The 22,636-nt window shown below is 38.7% G+C and overlaps 1 protein-coding gene across 4 annotated transcripts in view; it reads right to left on the bottom strand.

Annotated features, from left to right (window-relative positions):
* The window catches only part of MYH10 (myosin heavy chain 10), a 97,393-nt gene that overhangs the window by 28,966 nt on the left and 45,791 nt on the right, over positions 1 to 22,636 (bottom strand). For all 4 annotated transcript variants that reach the window (XM_044453708.1, XM_044453707.1, XM_044453705.1 and 1 more), the window contains 16 exons: positions 22,213 to 22,305; positions 18,533 to 18,596; positions 15,673 to 15,771; positions 14,700 to 14,843; positions 13,897 to 13,992; positions 12,304 to 12,422; positions 11,157 to 11,309; positions 10,137 to 10,310; positions 9,213 to 9,386; positions 7,215 to 7,329; positions 2,321 to 2,514; positions 1,939 to 2,060; positions 1,688 to 1,757; positions 1,437 to 1,597; positions 1,059 to 1,167; positions 830 to 961 (listed from right to left, as the gene is read on the bottom strand). In XM_044453708.1, coding sequence (XP_044309643.1) covers positions 830 to 961; positions 1,059 to 1,167; positions 1,437 to 1,597; positions 1,688 to 1,757; positions 1,939 to 2,060; positions 2,321 to 2,514; positions 7,215 to 7,329; positions 9,213 to 9,386; positions 10,137 to 10,310; positions 11,157 to 11,309; positions 12,304 to 12,422; positions 13,897 to 13,992; positions 14,700 to 14,843; positions 15,673 to 15,771; positions 18,533 to 18,596; positions 22,213 to 22,305 — 2,019 coding nt within the window. The remainder of the gene's footprint in view (positions 1 to 829; positions 962 to 1,058; positions 1,168 to 1,436; positions 1,598 to 1,687; positions 1,758 to 1,938; positions 2,061 to 2,320; positions 2,515 to 7,214; positions 7,330 to 9,212; positions 9,387 to 10,136; positions 10,311 to 11,156; positions 11,310 to 12,303; positions 12,423 to 13,896; positions 13,993 to 14,699; positions 14,844 to 15,672; positions 15,772 to 18,532; positions 18,597 to 22,212; positions 22,306 to 22,636) is intronic.

The following is a 22,636-nucleotide window of genomic DNA, read 5'->3' as shown; positions in this document are numbered from 1 at the left end:
ACTGCATGTCAAGAAGTTTCAATCTGTGGAAATTAACCTAGCTATGGGAAAGTCTGATACAGGTTTGCCCACTGAAAGAAGGGCTAAGGAACTATCAGGAATGAATGATCTCCACAGCTAATAATAATAAAAACTCTGAGCCACACAATTGAAGAAAGTGCTTGCTGCAGCCTTCTGTGCTTTACCTTTTCTCCAGTTCTTACAAAGGATAGAAGAAAACAGGAGGCAAGCCTGGAAATGTATCTTTCCTCTATTCCAGCCTCCTGTTCCAACATCCAAGTTCAATTTACTATGCTCCAGATATTCTTGCAACCAGAAGCAATATGTAAGGTTGGTGGGGGGGATATATATACACATTGAGATGGACAAAGGTGTGCCCTAGTATTAGAAAGGGCTGAGCAGAAAGGACTGAGGCTTCTGAGAAAGGACTTCTGCAGTATTCCACAGCTTGGCTTTGAACTTCCCAATAGTATTTAAGATTCAGGTCCTGTGTTTCTACACAGAAACCTTTCCAGGTCTATTTTCTACACATGAGACAGTAAAGTAAGTTTGCTGTAGCTAGTTCTGTGTATTTACGCCCACATACCTGGCTTTCTATTTCTACGCGCACTATAACCCTGGCTTTCCCAAAGATGCATCTAACTAATCACAGTGAGCAAAGTTAGAACAACTGACCTTAGGCAGACAATCACAGGTTTTCAATTAAATTTATAAGTAGAAGTGTGCACTATCACATTTTTGTGCCATAGCTGATAAAAGTAAAAAAAAAAAAAATCACCTATGTACACCGATCAGTAGTCATCCGTTAAGTCAGACTGTGTATACAGACCTGCTGATGTTTCCTTTCCATCTCTTCAAGTTCTGATTCCACCTTGATCTGTCTTTCCTTCACTTTCATCAGTTCCTCATCCTTAGCCTGAAGTTCTTCCTCCTGGCGAGTAACTTGAAGCAAAGGCTTCACCTACAGGAGTTAATACAAGGAACAAGAGTTAGCAGGGCATGTACCTTCTACTGGGAATTCAGCATGTGAGGAGAATGGGGGAGGAGAGGCAAGCTACCTTTGTGAACACCCTCCACCACTGCCAGTGCCTTAACTTTAAATAGGCAGCACAATTTCTCTGCAGAACTTTCAATGCACTCAGCTGCTGTTGCTTCTTCGCAAAGGCCCTAAAGACAAACAAGTTGAGAAGTTTTGCATTTTAACAGCCACATCAGAAACATTTCACACAACCACAGCAAAGCTGTACCTAGGTGCAAGGGAGAATAATCACACTTTATCAGAGAAGCAAAGGATTTATTCCCTCAGGCCACTTCCCCCACATGTAAAAAGCAGTTCTGAAATGCAAAGATCATCAAGCTTCTCATCAACTAAATAGCAGTTCATCTTATTGCAGACGGAATGCTTCCACTAAATCCATTACAAGTTTTCCACTTACTTTCTGGCAAGGTATCCCCTGCAGACTGCCTGGAAGAAGATAATGATGTCTGTTATCTTCAGATCCCTTTCTTCTTCCAGATGTGCCAGAACACCAGCTCGGAAAAAAATCTTGCTCTGTCCAATTCTGTACAAGTTGGGATCCAGCTCCAGTGCTCTGATCTATGCAAGAGTCAAAACCATTTGTTTCGCATAAAGAATGCAAGGAAGAAAGTAGTTTTAGCCATAATAGACTGCTACTGAATGGCTTACCATTCTCTCACAAGCCTGCTTCCCATCCATAAAACCCTTAGGAATTGCATTAGGAGTCAGAATCTCATACCTACATATAAATCAAAAAAGGAATAGTTAAGTTCAGAGAATTTCATCTAGTATCTGCACAATCTTTGGCCAAAATGAAAGTAAGCTGGAAAAGGTAAGGGAGAAGAAAATTGGGTTTAAATATTTGAAGAAGCAAACCATGCATACACACATTTTTGATCAGAGCTTAGCTACTACAGTACCTCTGCCTAAACTCTTGGAACACAATCCTATTTGGAAATCCTTGTCGACAAATCCTTATTCCTTCTAGAACACCATTACAGCGAAGCTGATCTAGAACTAGGTGTGGATCCAGCTTTCCGGCCTAGAAAACACACATATACACAAATTACAAGCTGGTTTTAATCAACTCTTTATGTTTAGCCTTATTGATTAATGTTATTGTAAAAGTACATTATTTTACTGGTTAATGTTATTGTAAAAATAAACATTAACTAAGGATCATATGATCTTGTGTATAGAGAAGTAAACCAGAAATACAAAAATGTCAATTTTCTGAAGCAAAAAAGAAAGCAACTTCTGTACTCGAAATCAGACAGCACCACAACTCTTGAGAGTACATACCCTCTTTTCATGGTTTGGAATGATGCAGCGCACAAAATTTGGGTTAGTGTTTCGGAGTGTGGCCATCAATTTGGTGAGTGACTCTTTGTATAGTTGTCCCACGGTACGGAACATGCCCTTCTTGGTCTTGTAAGCTGAGCCAAAAGCAGTCTCTGTTATCCCAGTCACTTGATCTAGACCCACAATACGGTCCACTGTAGGCAACAAGAACAGATAATTAAGAGGACCATAACATGATTTAGGAACAGAGGCAGTTCAAAGAGGTAAACACACAACAAATGCTTTGTGTGACAAATGGTGGAAGGTGCCATCTGTGCCAAAGCAATCAGCAAGTATGGAAAAAGCAGGCTTGAAAGCAACAAACCAGGCAGAATATTGTAGCTTTGGCAACAACGTACTGGGAAGCCCAATATGTCTACATATTCCAAAGCCATTCCCTTTTCATACATAAAAGGAATTTTTGACCAAGAAGCTGCAAAGAATGGAGTGGAAACATAAAATGAACAGTGTGGAGAAGTTTACAATATACCTAAACAACTCAAAAGACTAAATGCATTAAATTTTGTACTACGTACAATTCGCCATCATCCTCCACATTTTCTGCTTACTTTAAGCAAGCATTAAATATTTCTATATAAAACTGCAATACAGAAGTAAAACCTCTTGGATTTACCACTGCCATTTTCCCCATGACATCATACCAAGTCCAAGACTGAAGCTGTGCCAAAGAGCTGAAATTTCTACTACATATTTGACATTGATTGATAAGACTTTCTTACTCTTTACATTTTTCAGTATTGTTTCCTTCTATAGATTATATAAATGAGATCAAATATACCTTCAACCTTAAGGAAAGAGAGCACTCACAAACTGGGAAACCATGTTTGCTCAGGAATTGGGGCAGAAAAAACAAACAACAAATCTCAAAAGAGCTGTTACACAGGATATTCCAAGAAACCTAACACACTGAAAATGTTCAGATAACTTCTTGCTAATCAACCTAGTTATTCCACTAGGGATATTTAACATTCCAGCTGAGTCAAACAAATCTATGCACGATTCTGACATTCTTAAAATGAAAATACATTCTACTTTTATCTTTTCCTCGGTGAGATGTGGATAATAAAATACCTTAGCCTTAAACAGTAAAGTGTTCAATATACTTAGAATTACACTACATGAAAAACGTACAGGCATACCTCCCCCCATCCCCCAATCTCAACCCAAATGAAAATCTACACACTCTAGGTATAGCAGCTGTACTGACAGGGTAGTACCTCATGGTACTAAACATTTGAGAATCTGGCCTACAAGTAAAAACTGTACTACCTTCCACTTTAGTAATTTTATTCTATCAAAATCCTTTCCAATGGAAAAATAAATGTTGAACCTTCTAATGAGGGTTAAATCAAGCTATAACAAATCTCCTCAAATTAAATGAACCCCTGATAGTGTGATTCTGAAGTATATACACATTCATCTCATTTCACAAAATAAAGTATCTATTGAGAGTAGATTTCAGAGATCTTTAGCAGTTTCAAGGAAGCCCAGTGCATGAAAGGATTAATTAAAAAAGCAACAGCAAAGAGACACACAGCCATGCTTCATTTGCCACTATAATGATACATTCAATTTAGGATACATTCAAAATTCACATATATATCTTCTATAAAATATGCTAATTTTTAAAAGGAGCATTTTAAAATATTTAATTCTATGGTTTTTAAAGGCAGCTATGACTTTGCCAAAGCTTGTTCTTTAACACAGCCTTGTATTTAAAGCAAGAAATGACAGCTAAATGCCTGTCTGGAATTCTATGCATTCACCTGCATGCAAAGGAGCAGCCTGGCAGGAGATGGGTAGATTATTCCCTTCCTCCTGTCTCCAAGCAGGCTCACAGAGGGGAAGCCACTTCCCTCATACCATGCACAGAAACACAGCAGTCCAATTCAGGAGAGGCAGAGCTTTCTATGAGCGCAGCTCCAAGTCTGAGAGGTCCCTTGGGCAAATTATCTGATGGGCCCTTCTTCTACTGGCAGGTTTTGGTGAACTTCCCTGAAAGCAGGACAGCTGAATGGCCACTATTTAAATTTCTCACAACATTCCATTCTCAGCAGGTACGTACAATATTTTGCAGGTTAGTGGACTCATTCACAAGCTGCCTTTAACTTACTTCATGGAGAAATAAGACCAGGGGCAACCTTAAGTCTTGCCTTAATTGCTGAGTAGCTATATAAAGCAGTATGTAACAAAACCTTGTATAGACATAACACAATCCTTTATATGCCTACTCAAAAGTAAGTGAACTTTGTTCATTTTTGTTTATTCTGTTTCACATTCTTTTTTGTGTACTTGTTGATGTTAAGAAAATAAAAATTTTCAAAAGAAAGAGTCTCACTATGTTCAGTGGGGGCGGAGGTGTCATACTTCCTAGGAGGGGGGTTTAGATTGCAGCAAGTGAGATTTGGTTCTGGAATTCCTCTGAAAGAGTAGCATGATCAGAATAAAGAGCTGGCAGAATCTGTCTCCTTGGCCCAAGTCATTGAAAATATAGGCATTTAACAGTAATGATACTATTTATCAGCCATCAGCATGCTATCTAATGCCAAATTCTAAAGAGGCAACTTCTAATACTGTTGCCAGTATTTTTGTTAGTTATTTACAGACAACATTAACACATATAGAATATAACAAATCAGAGCACTCATGACCCTAATTTCAAAATGCCAGAGGTATCAAGGGTATATTGGTAAGACAAGTCCATGTTTCAAAACAAAGCTACTCATTTGCAAAGCTTTTAAAGAGTGCAGTACATAAAGCAAGACACTATATGTAGGCAGTAGCAACTGAACAGTATGCACACAAGAATGCTTGCCTTGTGGAAGTAAAGCTAAGGTTAGGATGAAATGAAAGTTTCATGCTGGCCTACAAGCAAAAATGGTTTTCCTGTAGGTTCAAGTCCTGCTTTTAGAAGGCCTATTTTTTAATTCATTCACCTGGTGCATCAGGAAGACCAGTAACATTGTCATAGAAAGAGGCTCTCTGAATATTGTGAATCTCTACAGCACAGAAACAGCAAGAATAAAGAGCAGATACACAAGACAGTCCAGTTAGTAAAGAGAACACCATTGAGAATTGCAAGCATGTTTTAACCAAGTACCAGAGCCACTGTGGATCTCAGGTACAATGCATTTATTTGGACCTGGTCTTACAAGTAAACTACATTGAAGAGTGGTTTCACATTTTATAATACGGAACTGTTGCTGAAAAATATTTAATCAGAGAACATTAGGAGCACTCGTGCATATTTAGACTGATTCAAGGGGTCCTCCAAATAAAAATACTGTATGTTCCATGAAGCTGGGAGACTGCATGCAGGTGTTATACAGTGCTTACAATATGACATGGACATAGATGGATATGCCCGGTTCTCACACACTCTCCACAAAATGAAAGACTACAAAAATCTCTACACTGCAAGGCATGTTATATATTCATGTTATGTCGGTACATATACACTCACTGCTCCACAGCAATATACAGTATTTCCATATGGTGTTCATATGACATATACCATAGAATTCAGACTATTTAATGGCTATCTCCATAAATCTACACATGTACCAAGTAAGTACTCAGCATATTTACTTTCATTCAGAAGCTAGTTGGGAAAGGGACTGAAAATAAAACTACCAGTTATCATAATGTTTACCAAAATCTATGGTGCAACCTTACTTGGAATACTGTGTACTGTTCCACCACAGTATCTCAAAAAAGGTACTGTACAGCTAGAAAGTATACTGCAAAAGGAAAACCAAAATGACCAAGGAGCTGGAGCAACTCCTCTACGGGGGAAATTTCCAACATTTGGAGCTTTTTGGTACAGCGAAAACCATGGGTAAATGGGGGACATTATGAGGTCTATAATATTATGTATTGGCTCAGGAAAGTTTAGAGAATTGTTCTCATTTACAATACTAGAAATCTTCTAAATAAAGTTGAGTGGTGGGAGATTGAGGACAAACAAATGGCACACAACACAAAGTTAAATGACAGGATTTGCAACAAATGCATGGAGTATAAGTATTCATGGCTTCTAGTCAAGACAGCTACTACCTCCAGGATCAGACACAGCACACCTCTGAATACTAATTGCTGGGAAGCAACCCCAGGAGAGGACAACTGTTGTCAAGGGAGTTGTGTGGCTACAAGATGATATATAAAATAAAATAAAACAAATTCTGGTTATGGACTTCCTACAGGCATCTGGTTGGCCACTGTGACAAACAGGAGGACTGGCTAGATAGGCCTTTGTTCTAATCTAGCACGGTTCCAGCAAAAAGCAAAGTAGTAAAGCAAGCAGTAAAGAAAACTGAAGTGTAAAACTGCATGGCTTGGCTTGCTCTGAAGCATGGTTGTGCCCTGTCATACCTGACACACACAGAAATATCAATGCAATGATAAGCATTAGCACAGTATTATGTTACATTATCAACATACAGGAAGGCTAATATAAGTTTAATTATTCAAAATTGCTGGCTGTCCCACTATCCTCTTGGCTTTACCAGTGAACCATGACTACACTGTTTTCTTTACCAATAATGAAACAACAGCTTCAATACTTCAGACTGTCATGCAAGACTGAAGGCGGTTTAGCCCTAAATGAAGACTTTCAGGCATGACTTTAAATAATTATGATAGAATAGTACATCTATTCAAAACAGTAATGCATGGGCACAAGGTGCAGCTGTATGTACAACTAAAGTTCATAGCACTGGTCCACTCAAGATTCATTTGTTAACGCTTCCAGATATGCTGTCCTCTGCCCCTGCTGTGCATTTCTCCCCCACAGGAAATTACAGCTTGACTGTGTACATTCAGAACAGAGTCTTACCATCCTTCCAAAGCTCTGCAACAAATTTGTCAGAAGACTGGTGCAGAAGGGTGGCCACATTGTCATTCAGAGGGTCCATGTTTTTCATAAGCCACTCATCTGCCTTGTAGTCCACCTGAAATGAAGCAAATAAATATAGTACATATTGCCAACCTGTCTTCAGAAAAATTAGATGGCTTCTTCTCGCATGTTCAGGAGACATTGCACATGGATTCACTGAACTCATTTTCAGTGAACTCCCTTTCAGACTAACAATGTATGGCTGCCAAAGGGCATGTTGGTACAGAAGGGGAGTATTTAACAGAAATAATCCTCTAACTTCTCTCTGTCTTCAGTGAGCAGATGCGACAGGGCTTTATTCCCTGTCCACTTAATTCACCCAGAGTTGTGCTATCCAGGCTAACCACTTCATATGGTAGCAAGAAGAGATGTGGGATTAACCCACCCAAGAAATCCATCAGATTTCCTAGGCTCAGTTTCCCAGACTTTAGGTGCTTTGCAGCAGTCCAAAGTCTTGAGTTCCTGATGAGCATGCCCAGCATTCATGGAACACTCACCAGGAATTGAGCATCATGTACTGCACAAGCAGCACTTCCTCTTCTGCACAACTAGCAGCCACCGTTTGAGCACTGGAACTTACATCAAAGAAGGCTTGTTTGCAGGGGACTTCTCAGAAGGCAGCCCTCTGCTGACCCCACAACCACTAGCAGCACCCCTCTCACAGGGGCAGGAGCTGTTTGAGCAGCTACAGCTGATGCTCAAGAAGGCTGGCTGCAGTGGGCTTGCAGTCACCTCCCCGTGACTTCAGTGCCAACAGCATTCCTCTTCCATGCTAGCTGCAGCAATGGAAGAAGTTGCTGGTTGTGCAGCTGGGGGTCCATGAGTGTTCTCTGTTCAGCTTGCCTGGAAAGACTGAGCTGAGCACAAGAGGAAGCCTGCACATGCTTGAAAGGACTGATTCCAATAAGGGTTTGACCCAGACCTAGCAGCAAGTTCAATAGCTTTTTATTTCCTGGAAGGAATCCAGAGATATTTGTCAATTGGATTTAGGTGGGGGATCTTTCATTTTATACCAATACTCAGATTACATGACATATTTACTAAGAAAATGTCATTCATTCCACAGATACGAGGCTCATTATAATTCAAGGTACCAGCTAGAACAACTTTGTAGTCCACTGACAGAGATGATTCTACTGTTATTCTAAAACCGGAGCTCAGCCTAGAAAAGCCCAGGAGCTGAAATTGACTCATGTAGATTATGACCCAGTTCAAATAATGAGCATTCTAGGCCACAGGCCATGGTGAATTACCAAGTCATACCAACTGCTTCCTGTAGGGTTGCTTGTATTCCCCCAACCCCAACAAGCTACTCTGAGAACACACAGAGTGTTCTAGTGATTGTTTTACCCACAATGGGCTTTTGTGTGGTGTAGTGGTTAAGAGCATGGGACTGGGACTCAGACAACCTGGGTTCGAGTCCCCGCTCAGCCATGGAGCCCACTGGGTGACTTTGGGCCAGTCACACACTCTCAGCCCAACCTACCTCACAGGGTTGTTGTGGGGATAAGATGGAGGAGAATGATGTAAGCTGCCTTGAGCCCCTTGTAGGAAAAAGGCAGGATATAAATCCAATAAATAAATAAATAAATACCATGGGCAAGCCAAAAAAACCTTGCTGCTCTTGGTGATTTCACTCATGTTTCATATGTATACTTCCCTATCCAAACTACACTTTCCCCCCAGTTTTAACCCTCCCCATTTACTTTTGATAGCTGTCAGAAAAAGAGTAAGCAAATGTCTTTTAAACTTCTAAGGCAACTACAGAGTCAGGATTGAGTGAAAAAGTTGAGGACACTGGGACCTACATAGGGATGCAGGGACATTCAAAAGTCTTAAGGTAAGGTATGTACATTGCTGAAGCTTCTTAATCCCCTTCAAATAGCTGAATTCTCCAATTCTAAAAAATGCTTAGGAAATATAGCTTTTAACTCTTACCCTTCCTGCATAATGTATGATACAGAAGTCTGCCTTATCCTTCAGCTGCCGAGGCTTCTGGAATTTGGAATGAGTACCTTGTTCCTGGACCAATTTTTCCACAAATGTCTTGTCAGTTGCTTTAGGAAACCAACATTCTTCATCTAGCAGAGCAAGTACGCCAGGGGGGTTTGCCTAACAAGGGTTTAAAAAAAATATATAGCAATAGTGTCTCTTTTTTCTCATGTACTCTCTTCAAAATTCCTTTCACCAAACAAACGTACATGAAGAATACCGCTAACACTGTAAAGCAATGATTTTTTGCCTTCAAGCAAATCCAACCAATTCAATGTTCTACTTCACAATACATATCCAACTACACAAAGTAAAACTATTTGGAATATAATTAAAGCTATCAAAATAAAATTGCTTTAATCAGAACAATTTAAGATATAGGACAAGAAAAAAAGAACTTAGTGACATTCAAAAAGATATGCTTCCTCACAATTTCTTTCATAAATTAAGTTTTAACATAAGACTTAAGTTCACCCTGAGAACATCAGGACACAGGTTTAGGTGCCAATGCTTTGTTAATAATTAAGTCAAATTACTGTACTGTACGCAAGTACTGCGTATTTTAGAATGTCTACAGTTTAGTTCAAATTTTGTAACATAGTTTTTATCTGGATTTTGTTTGCTTTGAAACCCACTATGAGCGGTTCAAGTTTTGAACTGGAAAAGCAGAGTAAATAAAATCACAAATATAATTCAGAAGGGCAGGAATGCTAGACTTGTCAACAAAAGAAATGTAATAATAAGGAACTACAGTAGAAACGTATGTTGAATGGGCATTCAGATCAATAAACTTTAAGGAATGCCTTATGGTACAAACATCTTGGTTGAGAAAGTATCAGCTGTGAAAAATACATGGATAGGAGAACTTACAGGTCTTTCAATTAAATCAATACAAGGTTGTAGATCCAGTCCAAAGTCAATAAAGTTCCACTCTATGCCCTCCCTTTGATACTCTTCCTGCTCCAAGATAAACATGGTGTGGTTGAATAACTGCTGCAGTTTTTCATTGGTGTAGTTGATACAAAGTTGTTCAAAGGAATTTAACTGGGAAAAGAATAAAAAAGGAACTTTTAGCATTGTATAGCCTTTACTAGTTACAGAGCAAGAAAACTTTATTTGCATTTCTGTTAATTTAAAAAAGTAAAGTTTAACAATGGAAAAAATAAACTGCAACATACTCAACAGCTGGATTATGCCGACATCTCCACTTCCTTCTATCAAAAACAGGCTGTTGATCACTGTAGTTTACTAATTCCAAGACTGTTTAAACTACTTCCATCATTCCTCAGTCCTAGCACAAGATCTCCTTTCCTGACTAGCTGTAATAATCCAAGTTAATTTCAGAACTGCAAAATCTCACAGTTCATGTACCACACACTCTAACTGGTGGGATTTTAATTAAACTTTTGATGTTTTGCATATATTACCGTGGAGGTGACAATCATGTGGTAAGTGTGCATTTCCTTATACTTCTTTATCAAACCTTAATAAAGTTAATTTTAAAAATCTTAGAATTAATCGGTTGACCTTCTCCCAGAATTTTAAGGAATTAACATCACTGCAACTAATTTTTTCAGAACAAATCAGTGCAGTATTTGACCAAAATATGGAAATATGAACACTAATATGGAAATATGAACACTAATTACTGTTACAGAAAACCCATCTCATCTGGTTTTCCAAGACTGCTTAAAAGGCAGTCCTAATCACCAAAGAGTAGTCTGCTCTTAAAAACATTCAGTACTTAAATTTAGAGTTCACAGTACAGAATTTCTTACAGAAAACTGTGTTTTCTGTACAGCTTTGAATAGGGTGAATAAACTATGCATGGTGATAAATTAATATAACAAAATGAGTTAAGCAATGAAGGATTTTTTTTTAGCACAGTACCTCAAAGATTTCAAATCCAGCAATGTCCAGGATGCCAATAAAAGAAGCTCCCTGTCTCTTGGTCCTATCCAGAGCTTTGTTAATACGGTGAACAAGCCATCGGAAAAGGCGCTCGTATGTGGCTTTTGCCAAAGCCTCTACTGCAAAGTCAGCCTGAACATTTAAAAAAGAATTTGAGGAAGTTACATGAAAAAAAGAATATAGAGTTTAGCACATATTAGGACAAATCAAAGCAGGCCAATACCGTTCATACTTCTAATGGAAAGAAATACAACACAAGTATTATTCAAGTATAAAACTTAAGGAAATAAACTTAAGGAATAAAGGAAAATTCAATAACAGAGATCTAATTCTGAAGATTGTACCTACTGAACATAAGTCAAGACCAACTATGAATGACAGAGTAACTCTCTGGGTGTAGCTTCACATGAATTTTACCTAATATGTGCATTTCTGAATTGTATTTTCACTAACATATGCATTTTGATTAGAGGAATGAAATACAGAATTCAAAATGGAAAAAAAACCTGGAAGGATAATTGCATTCATGTATTTCAATATGTATTTTAATATGAAGTCACCCAATTCACACTTCCTAAACAGCAAATTGTATTCAAATGTGAACCAAACCAAACGGCACCGCTCCAACCCCTCACCTTGTACATAAATCATGAAAACTGCACATAAGAGGCAGTGGAATCAGTTTTTAAAGCTCCCCAAACTTTAAGGGCTTCTATTGCATTATATAGGGAACACTTTCATAAATTTTCCTTAACAATGTGTTATCTATCCACTCCACCTAGAACAAAGCACTTAATTTCTCCAGCACATCCATTAAGCAGAAAACGAACACCCCCAAAACTGTTTTCACCCATCTGATCTCCTTAAACCCTGCCGTTGATTTACTAGTGGCACTTTAATACTGTAATATTCATAAAAATCCTTCTCCACCAAAAAACAGGGGATTATACAAATGTATTTCTCCACCCCCCTCCCAAAAAAAAACTTTAGAGATTCCCCTTGCACCACTCCTACCAAGTCTGCAATTGGGGGAAATATGTCAGAAGAAACAGCATAATGTTTGCTAGTTGAACGTTGATGCCTACTTTGGGAGCAAGAAAATTCACAGTTCTGCATCAGGGCTTACTTGTTCTTTGGTTTGTGCCTTCTGGACATAGTCTCTGCCCACTTTGATGCGTGGAGTAAGTATTGCTCGAGTAAATTCCATTACATTCATTCCCAACAGGTGACAGAGTTTCTGTGCAACTATAAATACAAGCAATGCAGTCATTTATCACTACTACCACTCAACAACTGGTTGAAAGATTTAGAAAATGATTTGGAACAGTATTTCTTAAGTATCTTATTACTAATAAGCCTTTTTCAGATAAGCATTACTGTTAATGAACATATTTCTACCATGAAGTCCTTGCAGATTGCAAAAGATTCTGAGCAGTGTTCTAGGGTACAAACTGCACTCATATGGGCAAACTGGGCACAGTGCTACCCTACATGAACCAAGAGTGCACCGTCACACGTATTCTGAACTACCCTGAAGCTACATGCTATAGAAGAACATTGACAGTGATGGGCAAGCTGACCTTCAGGGAAGCTTTTCCACCATCACCACCAATCTTTTCATAGAGGAATTCCTAATAAGCTAGCTATGGAATCCTTTGCTTTCCCAGAATGCAGGGTGAAAATTACTGCTCACGGCGTAACACCCCAAATTTTCACTTCATCAATACAGTGCAGGCTCAAAATACACTCCACGGTACAGAGCGCCAGAACCACCTTGAGCGAATCACAATCTGACAATTCAGAGATCATTCTTCCCTTACAGAGTTGTGTGTTGCAGTTAAAATATACTAAAACAGTCTATTACAGGTTTCTTGTAGGTACAGGAAACAGACATTCAGTACTATTAGGTTTGATCAAAATCAGAGCACACTTTTTAACAAATATTAACTTGCTGCTCTTGAAAATGCTTAATGAGCCTCCTTTGACCATGAAAGCAGACATACTAGCATCAGCAGGATTATTTAAACATCTTGTTAGCTGCTGGTTTCTCTCTCCTCTAAGAATTGTATCAGAAGCCATTAAACTAAATAGCAACTTACAGAGAACTTTTTAACTATCTTGACTCTCCTTGCCACAGAAAATCAAATACTGAATTAGAAGTGAGAGAAAATTCTTACTAATGTTAGATAATTTCTCCTTAATTAAGCAATTTAATACCAATACTATTAAATGATAAAGTCAGTCTTATATATAGCACCCTGTCAATTCAATAATCAGATGTTCTAAATATAGAATTTAAACTCTCCATTTCTCCAACAAGTCGTGCTTGGTTCCAGAATCACTGTTGTTGGCAGCTCAAAGGTTGAATCAACCCAAAAACAATAAACTGATTTAACTACACATACTATTTTTATTTGGACCGTTAAAGACTTTCCTAATAAGCCCTTTAATGAGGTTAAAATTCAAATAGTTTTAAAAATAACAAGTATCTTAACACAGAGATTCTTCAGGCAGTATTTTTAGTAGCTGTGCAGACAGAATAAAGAGAATGAACAACACAAATTTCTAAATAGTCAAGCACTGGTTATTTTTATTACAGCTGCCTCTGTCAGGAAACTATGTTGAAGTTGTTCAGTAAACTGTTCCTTGGACTGAAATAACAGTGCATAAAATGTACTCAATTCAAGTAAGGCTCTACTGTGCCTGTAAATATATATACCTGTATTTTCTGGCATAGATGCCTGATCAGTATTCCGCTCCTTCTTGAAGGAAATGTTACCAAACTGCAGTACTGATGATACCACTTTCAACATAGCTAAGGAAAATATGAGAAGTGAAAACATAATGTTCCATTTGCCATAAAAACACATCTGTTTATTTATATATAGTAGGCAATCAGATGAAAAAAAAGCCCTGGTTGATAGAAACTATAGGAAGAGTGGTGTCTTAGATGAGGTAGGTAACCTGAGTCCCAGATGATCTGGACTATAATTCCTATATTCCCTGACCACTGGTCTGGTGCTAATGGTGTTGTAGTCCAGAGCATGTAAATAGCACCACATTGTCTACCTTAGCCTAAGACATACCACATCTAATTCAGGCTAATGTAGATTTGAATTTGGCAAATACTTTAAGTAAAAGTATTTGTCAGAAACTCAATAAAATCTGCAGTTAAATAAATGTACTGAAAGTCTATACTAAAGCCAAGAGGAGCTGTGACCTCTATAAGTTATGCCATATTATTTTGTATAGTATAATTTCCTCTTATGGGGAAGGGTAATAAGCTATCTGCTCAAGACCTTTTTCCAGCTTTTGAATTTTTCACCAGACATTCCAGCATACTTTCAAGCTCATCTCTCGAGCCATAAATTATTTATATTAAGGTGACATGTGCAGGATGCTAAATTCTAAACACATACAGAATAAACTTAAGCTTGGAGAAAATAGTTTACATTCTGCTTAAGTCCCAAGTATAAAAATATACAATTCTCTACTAAAAAGGTAAAAGGTTTATAAACATACCCAAGATTTCATCATGAGAAAAGCCCATGATATGCATAGCTTCCATAGTCTCTTGAAAATTATCCTTATCTTGCTGGCCAGGAATGGGTATGTAGCCATTGGACAGGAATCTGTAGTTATTAAACCCCTCAAGGAGTAAGTCAGCTGTAATAATGGTAGAAAGATGAGACAGATTTGTTCAAGAAATCTGGATACTAAAAAGTAGCTCTCCACTCTTTTAAGTTTAAATAAACTAAAATTAGTAATGGCAGGTCAGCAACTTCGTTCACCAACAATGACAAAGTGTAAACAGTAACTAGTCCCCTAGAGTTTATAGTTGGGTTTTTATTTTTAAAAACATACAACATAATCTGAACACCAAGAGCAACTTTTCAATCTGGACTGGAAATAAGAAACTTTCCAGAAAGCAGGCCTAGATATGCTCAGACTAAATATCCTCAAAGAGTATCTACATCCGTAATCCTAACAATCCTGAGGAAGGACTTTTCTTAAAAGTAATTGATGCTTGTTTGGAAGTATAAACACCATGCTGCTTTGGCCTATCCAACAGAGGCTTGGCATTCTTCCCAGCTTGAGTGCTCCTCTCTCTAGTGAGGGTTTGGCAGTCACTGCCAGCACTCCTTCAAATGTCCTGCTTGAAGCTGAAGTGTTTCTGTCCAGCTAAGGACTCAAACTGTATAAAGCTTTAGACTGCAATTTGCTGTTGGCTCTGCAAATATTGATCACACTGATTTCAGTGAGGCCTGCAACACTGCAGCATTCCAAATACAGAACGTTAACTTTACCCAGCTTCAACACTAATTATTTTTAATTAGAAATCAACTCACCTAAGATATCCTAGAGAGTCCCAGAAAAAACAAAGCCATCTTTTTCATTTATAAAGAAAGAAGAGCACTAAACCAGGACATTAATTCTACCTCTGTTCAGATGCTATAACTAATGAATTGCAAGATACCACTACATCTTGACTTACCTTTCAAGTGTTCACCTGCCCCAGCAAGCAGCTGATAGAAGATATGAAATGTCCGCTCATCTTTGGCTTGACGAACTGCACGTGACTTTTCAAGTAAGTCTGAGCCAGTGCAGTTAAGGATTTTAATGAGCACATGTGCATCTTCTTATTAAAAAAGAAAAAAAGCTCCTGAAATGGTAATGAACTGCTGTGCCTGCCTTAATATTTCCCTTCCTTCTAAAAAATAGTTTTTATTGTGTCTGTCAAAATTGTAACAGAAATTCCAAGGATGGAACATAGCCTGCCAAATTAGCAGCTCTGTAATTGTTAAAGATTCATTCCCCCACCCCCAATATAACAGTCCAAGTTACTTTTCCCACAGGCCACATATTTCGAAACCAGTTTGTCCTAAATTATTTCCTTAGGTCCTAAAAAAAATCTATGGGCAGCATCCAGTGGGGCTGATCTACCTCTATTGGTTCCATTGTATTAGCAAGACCACTGCTTTCACAGCAGGGTCTCTGCACTTCTAAAATAAGTGCAGGATACTTGTTTCTGGATTGGGGCATATTGGTGGATATAGACACAAGCACATAGGCACAGCAGGAGACTCTCCTATGAATGGAATAGAATGGAATGGAAGTGCAATAGTTTATAGCCAGTTCTGAAGGGTTATGTATCAGTAAAAGGAAAGATGCTCATCCCACTAATGCATTCTGAACTCCCCCTCTTTAAAAGGTAATGCATAAATTGAGAACTGCCACTGCTCAGCTGAAAGCCACAAGTCAGTGGTAGGGGAACCTGAAGCTTACTCAACATTCAACTCCAACTTCCATCAATTCCAGGCAGTATGGACAATAGAGGGCGGATCTAATGTAACAAGACCCTCCCCTTCTGTAGACCATCTTCCAATACAGATTGCAATTATTTGATGAGAAGTAAAGACATTCTGCGTATGCTCATAGGTGCAATGCTTATAGTTGCCACTACATATATCATTAGCTAAGCCCTAACAGTAATGCTCTTTGATATACAAAATGATGAGGAAGAAATGCAGTGGAGGTGAGGAAGAAATAAGGGGAGTGGGAAAAAAATTAAGAAGAGGAAGAATATATTGAATGGGAATGAGAAAAAGCCACCAGAGGGCAAAGAGGAGTCCTTTTTCAGAAGAAAATATTAAGAGAAATATATAGGACTGAAAGAAGTGTATTGTGGAAAATATAAGGAACAGGAATGGAGGGGGGAAGCAGGGGCAAAATGTAAAGCAAAGGATACAGCCATGTCCCATGTGACAGCATCCACGGGAACAGTAAAAAGCCTTCCCATTTTAGCGACCCATGTGCAACAAGGCAGTATAATAAACTAGCCACACTAATGTAGTAGGGTAGGAAAGTGTCAGGATTTTAGGGAAACTACATTGAACTGCACATGCTAGTTTCCTGAATGATACAGAAACACAGCGGCAAGATATTGAGCATTCTTTAGAAAGCCTAGGGCAGAAGCTCAGAACTTGCAACCTGCAAACCGAATACGGCTATGGGGCAGCCCAATCCAATCTGTGCAGCCTTCTGTGGCTCCCTAGGAGACAGAGCTTAAGTTCCAATCCCCACCCCAAGGAGGAATGCCCTCGGAAGCCAACCTCTGCTGTTTTCACTGCTCTGAGATAGGAGGCAACAGCAGGGATTTTGCTGTTGCCATGTACCAGTAGCAGAACCCCAACCTATTTCCAATCTAAGGTAACAGCACAGGTGCAGAGCAGACTGACTCAGCAACTGCACACACCCTCCCAGGAAGCACTGGGAACCACATGAACCCAAGAGTCCACTGATGCAAGGTGTTAGCCAACTCCCTTTCTCCATTCTGAGAGCAAAAATGAAACTCGTTCCAGCATGGAGAAAATATGGCAATGATGGTGAAAGCTCATACTGCTGATGTCATCTGGCCTGACTTCGTCAGATTTAGAACTCAAAAGCCCACAAAGAGGACAAAAATAAGTTGTGCAAGAACAGTGAGACCTGGACCCATAGTCATGTTTATAGTAGACGCACCGAGAGCATAAGGATTTAGCTTATCCCATTGATAATTGTCTACCTCATGCATGACTAAGTTTAGATCCTACCAAAGAGGATGTGCCAGGTTTTCAAGATGTTAGATATCATGGCTAAAAAGATTTCTACAGGAAGAAGTGGTGATGTGACTTTAATAACTAGTATTAATTTTTTGGGCTAGTTCACACAATCAAGTCTCCTTACATAAGCAACAATGGACTGCAGCACTGTGAGCAGCCAATATAAATATCTAAACCACAAACCATAAATTTGAACCTAGCCAGAGCAAGCAGTGCAAAAGGTTAAACTATCCTCATGTAATCTGATGTCTATTCTAGGGATGCACAGGAGTTGTTTATGCTCTGTATAACCCTTGCTACTTGGGTTCAGGTGGCATGGCAATCTGCAATCATGGTCTGAATATTCATAAATACGGTCATCCAGCCCATGAATAATTTTCTCAGTAGGTAAACATGCAAATACAACTTCACTGTATGCCAATAGAACATGACCACAGAACTCTATGGTCATCATGAAACTTTATTTACTGTACAGCATTCAGTGCTCGGATAGCTGTTAACATGTTCGGCATAGTGTATTTTAAAATTAAACACATTGCAAATTGAAAAAGTATACATATTAATATTAAAGCTTGCTCATTTCTGACATTTGTTCTGCAAATTAATAAATGCCAGTTCTAGATGAGTCTTAAGTTCCCCAACACTGCCTTCCAGTAATAACTATCCATTATATTTTCACCAAGTCATCAATACAGATTATATCAGATTGTTATCAGTGTTTTTATCAAAAGTGTAGCTTGGAAAACAGGATACATGTTTCAATGTTGGCCCCAACAATATAACCAGTAACATCAAAATTTATTCTGATGAACTTGCCCTGTAGAGAAGACATAGGTAAGAATGGATTTCAGAGAGAAAGATTAAACACACAACACACACATGCTGAAGTTCCTAGGAAAAAATTCTTTATAACACAGTAACCATGAGAAGCATAAAAACTATTTCTGACAACTAAATAGATTCCTGTGAAGATACATGAACACCTAAAAAGTTTAGCTTGGTGTCAGAAAGAGTACAATGTTAGTGCCAAGCATTCTTCTTCTAGGGTGGTACTCCGAAAAGGAAACATTAACACAGAGAAAAATGTGTTTTTCATGGTCAAAATCTATAACAGACTAAGGAGAAGGTCCTTTCCTTGATGATCTTATATCATGGGCAGGTTTATATTTTACATATCATTGCATTTAAATTTTATTAAATTGAGAATTATACAGAATAGCGTTACATTACACTCAAAATTTAGTAGAAGTTTCCCTGAACTGCAGCTATATCTATTAAGTCAATATCATGATGCATTTTTAGTATATTACTGCTACATTTCACATCAGGTGAAAATTATTCATTTATTTAATTATTATTTAGTCAACTTATATTCCACAACTAAATTAGTCCCAAGGACTCTCTAGGAAGATTACAAAAATACCAATAAAAACAACATCTCATAATAAAACATAAGCATACAACAATAACAATACACAACATGTTGCTGAGGGGTCAGATATAACTAGACTGAAATAGCATGTTAAACTAAAGAGCAATATAAAACAGTACCATTAAAACTTAGCAACATAAAATCAATTATTAAAATGCCTAGAGAATAGGATCATTCGCCTAGTGACTGAAAAGATTGTAATGATGGCGCCAACAAACTGCTCCCGGAAGGCTGGCCATCCAATGGATGGCGCACAACCACTGAGAAGGGGCCACTTCTACTGGCCATCTTCCTTACCTCCGTGGAGGATGGCTCTTTCAGAAAGTCCTCCCCACCCAGTTTTAGGGATCTGGTCAATACATATAGGAGCAGGCATTCCCTCAGTTATCCTGGTCCCAAGCCATTTAGTGCTTTATATGTTAGCACAAGCACCTTAATTTGGGCCTAGAGCTCAAATGGGAACCGATGCAAATGACACAGTACTGGGGCATAAGGACTGTCTTCAAGGGCACCCCCACATAGAGCACATTACAATAATAAAGTTGAGAGGTTACCAAAGCATGTGCGCCAGTGGCTAGGCTCTGCCAGGTAAGGCTGCAACGGGTAAATTAAGCACAGCTGGCACTGCTGGCCACTGAGTCTACCTGAGACTCAAGAGATAGTTTTGGGTGCAGGAGCATCCCAAGCTATGAATCCTGTCCTTCAGGGGAAGTGCAACCCCATCCAGGACAGACTGAAGGCCTACCCTCTGGGCAGATGGACCATCCTGCAACAGCACCTCCATCTTATCCAGACTGAGCTTCAATTTATTGGCCCTCATCCAGTCCATTATCAAGCTCAGGCAGTGATTTAGGACGGAAATAATGCATTTCTCCTACTGGGGAGGATCTCTCACTTATCAGACAGAACTTTGAAATCCTCACTACTGGAGATTATTTTTTATATGCAAAAAACCACCATCTGGAATGCATTAACTAACCATTGCAAAAATAGTACCAAAGCCATTGGAATGATTATGTTCACAATATCAGTGCTGACTTTAAAGAAAAAAATTAATAGAAAACAGATGCTGAAGTCTTTCACAGAAAAGAACTTTACTGCATTCATGTACTCTTTATGACTTTCATAAGTGGACAAAACAAAACACTAAGCAGTGAAACCTGTGAGGTTGTAACTAGGGCTTCAGCTGATGGGCCACAGTAAGGTTTGAAAATCATGGCTGAAATATTTACCATGCTAAAATACCTGCACATTTTCAAAGTGAGGCTTTGTAGATCTACTCCAGGAATGGGGAATGCGTGCCACAATATGTTAAAGGACTGCAACTCCCATCATCCCTTACCACTGGCTATGTTGGCTATTGCTGATGGGAGGTGCAATCTCGCAACATCAAGAACACCACATGTTCCCCAATCTTGATCTAATCCAATCACATCACAAGGAAATGCCTTCCTCATCAAATCCTGCTTAACACATTCTTTACACGTTCTGCATTCTTAATGCAGTCTTATCGAATATATAAAGGTACATTAGCATTTTTCCTCATTTTTTAAATTCAGAAGCATACTTCAGAGCATAGGAAATACTGTAATGCACTCTCAACGGAGATGGTTTGCCCATACCTTTGTGTAAAGGCACTCAAACTGACCATATACCCAACCTCTTAAATGCCATCTGAATAGAGGAAGGGGGACACATATTATTCATAGCCCACACCTAGTCATTTTAATCCCAATTCAAATGTATATCTAAATCAGGAAGTCAAACCATTATTTTCTTGCTGTTCAGTTCTGGCTCAACTTCAAACCTCTAATGCAAATAAGAAGCATGCTTCCAGTCCATTCCCTCCCTAATGCTCCCCAGGCCGTGTCCATTTCAAACCCAAAATACATCAATTCTCTCAGATACTGGTTTTATTTTATGTATTCATACTGATACTACTGGCATCAGTCAGTGTACTACAACAGGTAGATGGCTGTTTTCTTAAACTTGTATTAGGTTTTAATGCCTGATCCAAACTGGACTACACAATGCCTTGAGGACCTTACTGTGAGTTCATAGCTAAGGAAAGAACCGGGGAATCTCATGCTCTGCCACTTTGGAATGTTAACTACTGGTGTACAGTACACATGTGCACACGCATGCATGTGTGCGCACACAAGTGTGTTATTTAGGAAATGGTGAAAGGTTACATAGCTAGCATTCCAATCTACAAGTACAGTACGTGGCTAAATATTCTTGGAAACAGCAAAAAGAAAAGCCCTTAAAAATGTCACAAAGCAGGAAAAGAATATTCTCATCTACCTAGAAAAACTTTTATTGGGTGCAATGAGTTTCAGAAAGAAATAGCTTACACAGAGTCACTTACATTTGGGGAACAACAAAGGAAATCTAACTGATGCTTCCTCTGTTGGAAAAGGTTAACATGAGGCCCTTGAGGAAAATTTTTTTTCTGAAACACTGATTGGCTCCAGTAAAAGCTTTTCTAGGCACCTGAGAACACTTTCTCTCCAGTTCTGTGAGATAGCCACAGTTATCTCTTTGTGTAGGGACTGAGGTATCAGAACAAATCATTTATTTTATTCCGAATTTCACCCTTGTGACATGAATTATCCACTGCTACAAAATTTAAACTAAGCTCATACATTCACCCATGTATCCTATGTAACTAGAAAATTCAAGCATGTCCCTGTCTATCAGGACATGTGTGCATCACCAAACAGGGAAACCACATCTGGCTGTGTAACCGGAACCTAGATGAACTTATATGAGGGCTGGAATACACCCAGACATGTTCGTGAAATTTTGTACACTTTAATGAATAGATTTTGGGAATCCTATTGGTTTTTAATGCATAAATTGTACCGGGGGGGCAGGGGGGGAGAAGAAGGCTGTTTCAAAAATGGGCTTGATTTCAGTACATTTCTTAATTGAGTCTGTCTACAAGCAAGCATTAAAAGCATTTTCTTGAGAGCTGTTAAAAAAACAAACAACAACTTACAAAACGGGAGGAATTATCATTTTTCACAGTCTTTGCATTCCCAAAGGATTCCAGAATTGGATTGGCTTGTAGAAGCTGACGCTCCAGTTCACCCTAAAACATACACAGACAGAAATACAAAGTTACACAATCCCGGACTAAGAGCAGCATACTTTCCCAGGTGCAGTTGGTTTTCAGCTGCCTGGACCAGTTCTTTTCTCAATACAGCATCTCCAAAATAGTCTTAAAACTGTTAAAAGCTGAGAATGACTTACCCTAACAATAAAAACAGTTGAAAAGCATGATGTTACACTGAACACATGAAGATCAAATTCAAGTGAGGACTAATGAATAAAGCATGAGTCAATGAACTCTGCCCCCCTGCAGACAAAATGCCTGAATTTTTACACCCCACCTTTCCACTGTGATAGAAGGTTAAGAGATA

The sequence above is a fragment of the Varanus komodoensis genome, unplaced genomic scaffold, assembly GCF_004798865.1.
Source record: "Varanus komodoensis strain SLA01 unplaced genomic scaffold, ASM479886v1 scaffold7_1, whole genome shotgun sequence".
Taxonomy (NCBI): domain Eukaryota; kingdom Metazoa; phylum Chordata; class Lepidosauria; order Squamata; family Varanidae; genus Varanus; species Varanus komodoensis.
This window is presented reverse-complemented; position numbering and strand designations above follow the sequence as displayed.